Source organism: Salmo trutta, unplaced genomic scaffold (genome assembly GCF_901001165.1).
Source record: "Salmo trutta unplaced genomic scaffold, fSalTru1.1, whole genome shotgun sequence".
Taxonomy (NCBI): domain Eukaryota; kingdom Metazoa; phylum Chordata; class Actinopteri; order Salmoniformes; family Salmonidae; genus Salmo; species Salmo trutta.
In genome coordinates this window covers 24,727-35,214 of record NW_021822800.1, presented here as the reverse complement: position 1 = coordinate 35,214, position 10,488 = coordinate 24,727, and the positions used below count along the sequence as shown (strand labels likewise).

General features: G+C 42.1%; 1 protein-coding gene across 1 annotated transcript; it reads left to right on the top strand.

Moving 5' to 3' along the window:
• The first annotated feature begins 781 nt into the window (after window positions 1–781).
• Window positions 782–2,907, top strand: LOC115184936 (thioredoxin-like protein 1). The gene is made up of 3 exons (XM_029745513.1): window positions 782–972; window positions 1,973–2,077; window positions 2,470–2,907. Exons 1-3 carry the CDS (start codon window positions 847–849, stop codon window positions 2,497–2,499), a joined length of 261 nt encoding a protein of 86 aa, XP_029601373.1. The 5' UTR covers window positions 782–846; the 3' UTR covers window positions 2,500–2,907.
• Window positions 2,908–10,488: the final 7,581 nt, after the last annotated feature.

Here is a 10,488-nt window from a genome sequence, read left to right as displayed (position 1 = left end):
TTTCTTTGGTTGCCCTGTTTTCTGCCTTCCGCACCTCTCTGATTCAGAGGGGTTGGGTTAAATGCGGAGGACACATTTCAGTTGAGGGAATTCAGTTGTACAACTGACTATGTATCTCCCTTTCCTTTCCCCCCCTCTGCCTACTTCCCCCCCCCCTCTGCCTACTTCCTTCCCTCCCCCCCTCTGCCTACTTCCTTCCCTCCCCCCCTCTGCCTACTTCCTTCCCCCCCTGCCTACTTCCTTCCCCCCCTGCCTACTTCCTCCCCCCCCTGCCTACTTCCTCCCCCCCCCTGCCTACTTCCCCCCCCCCTGCCTACTTCCTCCCCCCCTGCCTACTTCCCCCCCCCTGCCTACTTCCTTCCCCCCCTGCCTACTTCCTTCCCCCCCCTGCCTACTTCCTCCCCCCCCTGCCTACTTCCTCCCCCCCTGCCTACTTCCTCCCCCCCCTGCCTACTTCCTCCCCCCCCTGCCTACTTCCTCCCCCCCTGCCTACTTCCCCCCCCCTGCCTACTCCCCCCCCCCTGCCTACTTCCTCCCCCCCTGCCTACTTCCCCCCCCCCCTGCCTACTTCCCCCCCCTGCCTACTTCCCCCCCCTGCCTACTTCCTTCCCCCCCTGCCTACTTCCTTCCCCCCCTGCCTACTTCCTTTCCCCCCCTGCCTACTTCCTCCCCCCCGCCTACTCCCCCCCCCCCCTCCCTCTGCCTACTTCCCCCCCCCCCCGCTCTGCCTACTTCCTCCCCCCCCCCTCTGCCTACTTCCTCCCCCCCCTCTGCCTACTTCCTTTTCTCCCTGTTACAGCCCAGGCACCAAAGTGTGTGAAGATCTTCATTAACCTTCCTCGCTCCATGGACTTTGACGATGCTGAGCGTAGTGAGGCCACCCAGAACCTGGACCTGGCAGAGGAGGATTTCAAGGACGACGGACTGATTCCACTGAGATACGTCAAATTCCAGAATGTCCAGAGCGTCACCGTAAGTCATTTAACACCAACCAATCACCTGCAGGCCCCTCATTTCCTGGGTTTTTCCTTCCCTCTTTTTTTCCCCCCCCCTGAGGTCACATGATATTGAAACACTGCATGTACTTCAATTGGTTCCTATTCTAACAGTAGAAGAAGAAGGTCTTATCCAGTTCTGAACTGCAGACAAAGAGGAAGAGGCGTCGCCAGATTCCGCCTCAATATCTGTCCCCATGAGAACAAAATGTGAAACAGAACAAAGGGAGAGTTTCTGTATGGAGGTCCGATGAGTGTTGAATTTGGTCAACATAAAATGTAATTGATTTGATGGAATAAAGTTTGGGTAATGTTTAGATGATGAATTACTGATAGATGCACGTGGTGACCTGGCAACTTTTGAGAAAAACTATTTTATATCAAAGTTGTGTCTGTTGGTCAAAATGCGTATCTACTCTCTCTCATTGGCTAGAATGCTCCCATCTGATCCCGCCTCCTCCCTGCCTGCCTTTTGGTCTTTGTAGACTTTTATTCCCGTTGTCCAATATCTTGTCAATATAATAATTCTAATGTAGTGCAGAGAGGAAGGAAGCCATTTAAGACGAAATGAGACGTAGCCCATTTGTAAATAAGAATTTGTTGGGGGTATCGAACCCACACCCTGGCGTTGCACACACCATGCTGGCGTTGCAAACACCATGCTCTACCAACTGAGTTGTTGTTGTCTCAACCGCAGCCCACTAGGCTACACACACACACGTGATATAGAATGCATGTTTACAGAAGAAGAAAGAAAAAAAAAACAGATATTTGTTGCTTGATTGGCAACATAGGTTCGAACTAAGACTGCAAGAATGATATCCTTTATGGGCAGTTTCCCAGACAATGGTCCAAGACTAGAAAGCTCTTTCAAAAGGAGATTCTCTGTTGAGCATGTCAGGACAACACTTAAAAACGATGTCCGGGAAACTGACCGTTATGACCAAGTTGTGTTTCTTCCCATGTTGTTCTAACAGATGTTTGTGAAGAACAACCAAGGGGATGAGGAGACAACGAAAATCAATTACCTTACTTTTATTGGGACCCCTGTACAGGCAACGAACATGAATGACTTCAAACGGGTAATATCTGGCATCCCCCCTCCATCAGCTATGAGACTATGATGTTGACGGAATTGAATTGTGTTGTTTTTTTTTTGTTTTTTTTTGTGTTCTGCATTGGGATCTGGCCTCTCGTCAGATGAGGCCTAACAGTAATGATACAATCATAGCAATATCATCCAATGGTACATTACATTGATTTCAGCGATAAAATCAGGCTAATGTGGAGATTAAACTAAATCAACAATGTGCAGTTGTTCCACTATACATGTCAATATGATTTAGATTTTCAGTTGGTGTTGACCGTCATGTTATTTGCTACTCCATACACCTGTAGGAGATTTTCGTTCACTCCTTTGGGACTAAGAGGATTCCTGCACTGTTTACACGGCTGTGTTTTCTATTCAATGTAGGTTGTGGGCAAGAAAGGAGAGAGTCACTGATAAGGAAGAGAGGAGGAGAAGACTGCCCTTATTGCTGCGACGATCCCTCCCAGGACTTCCCTCTTGTCTGTCTCCCGAAGCTGCCACTGGGAGGGTTAGGGTCTGCTCCACTGGAACACAACACAGACAACCAATGTTGTGTTCCAAATAGCACCCTATTCCCTTTTTTTTTAAAGTACACTATATGATCCAGAGGTGTCAGCGGTCAAAAGTAGTGCAATTGCATAGGGAGTCATTTGGGACACATCCACCAACCTAACGTTTATACGAGCTTGTTCTCCTCCGTCTGCCAGTGAAGTCACCAAGACGAGGCAACTCACTCAATTCATTCAAAACATTATTATTATTTTTTTTAATTGTAATTCAGACAAACACTGTAAATAAACACAATCCTTTTTCAAAGGCAAATTGGTATTTCATGTCTCTTGAATTTAAAATGTAAATGTTTGCTCCAAACCACCATCACAAAGACAAGGAAAATGAAGTTCCCAGGGCACCTCATGTTTTCTACTGCTGGAGTTCCTGTTATCGTAAAATATTGTCATAAAAATATTGCAGAGTTGCGACGCCGAAATGTAAACTACCTGCACTTTTTACAGTCGTCTTCAAGCACTGCTCATCCCTGTGGACATGCTTATGACTAAGTCTACTGCAAAAAGGGAAGAATTCCAGGTGAAGGAGTTTGATGGTAGCAGCATCTGGACACCAACAGGTGCGTGAATCCACTTCTAAAAATGGGGACGAGGGTGAAGTAATGTCATTTTTTGACCACATCGTGTCACCAAAGGCTTTGCTATAACGTCTTACACTATCGATGGAGCCTACCCGCACTTCAGAGAGCTCTCGTTTCCTCTGAACCGTTGATTTCATCAGAAACACAGGCTCTGTTTATATTGGACCTCTTTCTGAATTTTTTGGAAAAATAATATTTGCGAGAGGTGATTTCAGTTAATTGGGTTAATTTTTTACAGTATTTCTTTTCAGTTTTTGTATAAACATAACAGGATCTCTTGGTAACTAACATTTCTACTGTGGATACAAAAAAATATGATGTTGCTGGGGATATGTTTTAATTTGGATTAAAAAATAAATATTGATATGTTAATTTATATTGAAACAAAATATTCCTGGAGAATTTTTTTTTTTTTTTTTTTTTTTTTTTTACAGAAATAGTGTAATTATTCTTTAAGCTGGGAAAACACAGTGTTAATATAACAGAGAATTGTTGACAATGCTACTTCTAATCAAACCAAGATCAAGGCTGCTCGATGGTTAAATTAGTTTTTGTTATAAGCTAATTTAGGCCTGTGTATTTATTTTAATTGTCATTTTCTGTCTGTTAATTTACGATAAAGATAATTTACCATATGGAGAGAAATCGATCATCTGCATTGGCAGTAAAGGCTTATTTTCTGTTACCAAATTAAAATGTTCTCTGACAAAACGTCTGTGTACTATTCAGATTTGACATTTTTGACTGTGATTTATAAATTGAGTGATTTGAAGAGGACAGTTGGTAGCTTATATTATCAAAGGGTTTTCATAAATGGTGTTATGACGAAGCTCTGCCGTGGCTGTTGCCTGAAGACAGGAAGAGAATAAATCAACCTAAGGTTTTTCATTCAATAAAATCACAGCAACTATAATGGCAGAAAAGAGAGGCATAATGAACTACTACAAATGTAAACCACTGTGAACTTGAAACTAATTATGTTTAAAAAAAAAAAATCTAAAACATCAATTATACTGTTCCAAAATTGTACCATTTGTATTTCACCCCAGTGGTTTGATTTGAATTTCTGATGCTGTTGCTTGCTGCGTACGGCGTTAGTCCAAGTGTTGAGGGTTATGTAAGAGGCATATCATTTCATTGGCTAAGTTTAAACACATAATAAAGAAATCATAATGCACAGCAATATCTTCTCACTGGTTGTACTTCGGAGGACAGAGACATCTATGTTTAAGTGAAATGGCATCCTGCTATTGCCTATATATTGTACAACTTTTGACCAGGTCCCAAATTTCGCTATACAGTGAGCTCTAAAAGTATTGGGACAGTCACACATTGTTTTGGTTATGTTGGCTCTGTACTCGATCACTTTGGATTTGAAATGATACAATGACTATGTGGTTAAAGTGCAGCTTTCATTTGATGGTATTTTCATCCATATCAGGTGAACGGTTTAGAAATTACAGCACTTTTTGTACATAGTCCCTCCATTTTAGGGTACCAAAAATATTGGGAGAAATCCATTTGTGTATTGAAGTAGTAAAACGTTTAGTATTTGGTCCCATATTTCTACTACTCAACGACTACATCAAGCTTGTGACTCTACAAACTTGTTGGATGCATTTGCAGTTTGTTTTTGGTTGTGTTTCAAATTATTTTGCGCCCGATAGAAATGAATGGTAAATAATGTATTGTGTCATTTTGGAGTCACTTTTATTGTAAATAAGAATATAATTTGTTTCTAAACTACACACTCATTTGTAAATGTGTCTAACTTTCTCACTCATCATTATTCACGATTCATTCAGGTTTATTCGTAACCATGGTAGCATCCACATTAATGTAGAAGTGTTGTAAGAACATTCTATTCTTATTTACAATAAAAAAAATATCTGCTATCCATACCCACACATGCAGTCAGAGCTGGTCCTAGCGTTTTGGGGGCCCTAAGCAGTCAGAGCTGGCCCTAAGCAGTCAAAGCTGGTCCTAGCGTTTTGGGGCCCTAAGCAGTCAGAGCTGGTCATAGCGTTTTGGGGGCCCTAAGCAGTGAGAGCTGGCCCTAGCGTTTTGGGGACCCTAAGCAGACAGAGCTGGACCTAGCGTTTTGGGGGCCCTAAGCAGACATTTCTACTATTCTAACTGTCAACAGTAAATTGAGACCTCGACTGAATTGATCCGCGGGCCCTGACATAAGGCATACAGGGGGCCATTTTAGATGGCAGACAACTCTGTGGTCCTGCATCGAAGGCCTGCTTTAGGATGGTTTAAACCATGGCCTGTATCCATAATGCTGATCCACGATCAGTTTCGTCTTTTAAATCATGATGAATACGATTATATGGACAGATGGGGGACCTAATCCTTGATCAGCACTCCTACACTCAGACGCTTTATGGGTACGGGCCCAGGTCCAGCACCACAGAATGGGGCAGTCGCCATCAACCATCTACTAACCTCTAGTGGCCCCGATGAGATCCTCAGATGGGGTTGACTCATCTGAAACAGGTTGGTAATTTAACTGGCTGTATGATGGGAGTAAAACATGTATTTCATCCTGTATCCATTAAGCAGTGGTGTGACAGACCAGATTACTGCATTATGTTTAACTGATGTTATCGGTACTGAAATATAACTTTTCCATGTATCCATTTTGTTTTCACCTTTAGACCAGGCCATACCAAGCCATACCAGGCCATACCATGCCAGACCAGGCCAGGCCAGACCAGGCCATAACCTCAGTAGGCTGCTCATACCGTGCCATCAGTGTCCTGTCCTAGTCCTGACAGTTGGTGGACTGAGGCCATATGGACATCATGTCCCTTCAATGACTGACTGACTGACTGACTCATGCCACTGTTACTGTGCCTGCGTCACAAATGGCACCCTATTCCTTATGTAGGCCCTGGTCAAAAGTAGTGCACTACGTAGGGTGTAAGGGTGGCATTTTGGGACACAAGCCTGTTACAACACCATTGGACCAGTCTGCTCTCTGAGAGGAGAGGGAAACCAGATCAAAGCAGCAGTCTGCTACAATATCTGTCATCTGTTCTAATGTGTTGTTCTCTTTTACACAGTATCACTGCTTTTTTTCAGCTTCTGTTTGTTTTTTTTTGTCTCTCTTTTTGTATTTTGTCCTATTTAATTGTTAGCTATGTGTGTAAAGTGTATTGGACTGCAATATGCCAGCCTACCCAGCTAGCGTATAACGTTCTGAGAACCATATGTTTCTTAGAGCTGGGTGGTGACATGGTTGGTTATTTTTGCATTCAATCTTCCCACAGTGATGCAGGATAGTTTGATTGGCTTTGGAACTTTCCCAGCGCATTATAAAGTTATTTCATTACTTTAACAGAACGTTTCTTAAACATTTAAACATGGTTACATTTAATGAGATAATGTTTTAGGAATGTTCTCCAACTGGTTTGACATTGGGAATGTTCTCAAATTAGTTCAGAGAACGTTAAGAAACGGCATTCTTCTGTGGGAATATCAGTATTTCAGCATAACGTTTCCTAAAGGCAGGGCCGACTCCAGGATAGATGACTGGTCACATATGGGCTACCACAAAATTCAGTTATTTATTTATTTATGTGTTTTTTCTTCCTGTTAACCTCTCTGGCGCATGTGGGACGAACTCGTCCCACCTACGTAACAGCCACTGAAATCCAGTGGCGCGATTTTTGAATCGTTAGAAATACTATTACTTCAATTTCTCAAACATATGACTATTTTACAGCTATTTAAAGACAAGAATCTCGTTAATCTAACCCCACTGTCCGATTTCAAAAAGGCTTTACAACGAAAGCAAAACATTAGATTATGTCAGCAGAGTGCCCAGCCAGAAATAATCAGACACCCATTTTTCAAGCTAGCATATCATGTCACATAAACCCAAACCACAGCTAAATGCAGCACTAACCTTTTATGATCTTCATCAGATGACACACCTAGGACATTGTGTTATACAATACATGCATGTCTGTTCAATCAAGTTCATATTTATATCAAAAAACAGCTTTTTACATTAGCATGTGACGTTCAGAAAAAGCATAACCCCCGCAAACTTCCGGGGAATTTACTAACAGTTTGCTAAATTACTCACGATAAACGTTCACAAAAAGCATAACAATTATTTTAAGAATTATAGATACATTACTCCTCTATGCACTCGATATGTCCGATTTTAAAATAGCTTTTCGGATGAAGCACATTTTGCAATAATCTAAGTACATAGCCCGGCATCACAGGGCTAGCTATTTAGACACCCACCCAGGTCAGCCTCCACCAAAATCACATTTCCTATAAGAAAAATGTTCTTACCTTGCTTGTTCTTCGTCAGAATACACTGCCAGGACTTCTACTTCAATAACAAATGTTGGTTTGGTCCCAAATAATCCATCGTTATATCCAAACAGCGACGTTTTGTTCGTGAGTTCTAGACACTATCAGAATGCTACATCACGGTCTCGCGCATGGCGCATTGGCGTGACAAAAAAATTCTAAATATTCCATTACCGTACTTCGAAGCATGTCAACCGCTGTTTAAAACCAATTTTTATGCCATTTATCTCGTAGAAAAGCGATAATATTCCGACCGGGAATATGCATTGAGCCTAAACAGCCGAATTAAATTTCTCCTCAGGAGCGAATCGTGCATGCGCCTCATTCAAAGGTCCTCTGATCCGCCACTTACCAAAGGCGATAATATGTTTCAGCCTGAGGCTGCCTCGTCAACCTTCAGGTATTTCCCGGGTTCTGAGAGCCTATCGGAGCCCTGGGAATTGTCACGTTACAGCTAAGATCCTTACTTTTCAATAAACATATGCAAGACGCACGACTCCTTGTCAGACAGGGTACTTGCTGCATGAAACCTTGTCAGGTTTTTGCCTGCCATAGGAGTTCTGTTATACTCACAGACACCATTCAAACAGTTTTAGAAAATTCAGAGTGTTTTCTATCCAAACCTGAACAATAATATGCATATTCTAGCTTCTGAGTTGGTGTAGGAGGCAGTTAAAAATGGGCACATATTTTTTCCAAAATTCTCAATACTGCCCCCTATCCCAAACAGGTTTTAAGCTACTGAATTAATCAACACTAAATCTAACAATTATATTATTAATAATACATTCTTTTTAAAAATATATTTTTTAACAATGTCAACGCTAGCTATTCTCTCTTGGAATTTAAAAGGCCTTAATAGTCCTATTAAACCTTCCAGCTGTATTGATATTCTAGCAAGAAACCATGTTTATATAGCCATGTTCCAAGAAACACACCTCATATAGAATATAGAGAACACAAAGTGGCAGCTTTTTCCCCAAAACACAACTAATGGTGTAATTATAATGATACATAAGAAAACTCTAAATCACCATCTTGGGTGAAGAGGAAGACCAAGAAGTTAGAATCACTTTCCCTAAATGTTGTATTTATCAATGTGTACAGTATGCTCAAATGCATATAATCCTATGTTTTTTTTAAATTCTGTGAATAGTATATTGTTAGAATTAACTGAATTCCATCAGGGTTTTTGGGACTTGAGAGAGAAGGAATGATTTCAACTATACTATTACAAATATTTTTGTGACTTGCAAACCTGCTTCAAAATGAAATAAGACTACTGGACTGGATTCATTATGATTACTTGTTTGTTATTTTAGATTCAATTGTGGTTATTAGTGAGAGATGAGAAGGGGGTCTATCTGAGGGGTAGGGACATGGGGGAGGGGGCTGGGAGAGCATCAGACACTACTCTGAAGTATGTGTGGGGCCTCCACTCATCTCACTTCAGTCTCTCGGTGGACTCCACTCTCCCCAAGTAGAGTTCACCCAGACACTATATTTTAATTTAATTCACAAGGTATTACAAACTGACCACAATACTTAAGTGTCAGTCTTTCTCCAATGTACACTGAACAAAAATATAAATGCAACAATTTTAATTATATTTCTGAGTTACAGTTCATATAAGGAAATCAGTGAATTAAATCCATTGAGCCCTAATCTATGGATTAACATGACTGTACAGGGGCACAGCCATGGGTGGGCCGGGAAGGGCATAGGGGAGCCAGGCTGAGTTTTTCCCCGCAAAAGGGCTTTATTACCGATTAGAAATATTCCTCATTTTCATCAGCTGTCCGGGTAGCTGGTCTCAGACGATCCCACAGGTGTAGAAGACGGATGTGGAGGTCCTGGCCTGGTGTGGCTACACGTGGTCTGCGGTTGTGAGGCCTGTTGGACATACGGGCAAATTCTCTAAAATGACATTGGAGGCAGCTTATTTTAGAGAAATTAACATTCAATTCTCTGGAAACAGCTCTGGTGTACATGTTTGCAGTCAACATGTCAATTGAACGCTCCCTCAAAACTTGAGTCATTTGTGGCATCGTGTTGTGTGACAAAACCACACATTTTAGAGTGGCCTTTTACTGTCAGTCTGCCAGGTCCGAGGTGGGTGCCTTTCCTGTGTGGGGCTCCCTGCCACATCTAACGCGGCTCCTGTACAGTTAACCTCGGTCTCCCCGGGAGCAATAAGCAAGCGGAGTTAGCATCCCATCCTCATCGTCAAATTGTGGTGTTAATTCTAACCAAAAGGAGAGAGACTGTATTCTTCTAAACAACTTTATTATAAGATTTGTAAAAATGGAGCAGTCAACTATGCACTTCAACAGTTGTGCAGTTAAAGCCCAACGAACAGTGTCGGTTCTCAGCTTTTATAGAATAGCACATCCGTTTTGAATATGTGGCTGTCAGCAGATAGTGTGTAAAAGGTCATTAGTTGTCTGTGTAGATATAAGATAGCACAAGTTTGATTGCCTGAGGTCTCAACCATCTAACTGCATTCACAACAGCAAACACTATAATGTGCTCCTTTCTGCAAGTTTCCATACATGTGTCACGTCTGCTTCCCTCCGGCGTACGACGTCGCCAGGGTACTAACCACCGGTCCTGGGATTCATCATTACGCACACCTGGTACTCATAATTACACACACCTGTGAATCATTGTGATTCACAATCATTGTGATTCACACCTGGACTCCATTACCTTCATCATTTCCTCCCTTTTATATGTCCCTCTCCCAGGTTCACTCACCAGTTGGTATTGTTCTTGTTTATCGGCGTACTGCCTTATGTTAGTGTCGTGTTCTTGGTTTTTGTTGTTTTATTAAAACGTTTCACCTGCACCTGCTTCTGACTCACCGCCCCATCATTACAACATGTGACTTCCTGTAGAAAGTAAACCCACGGGATGTC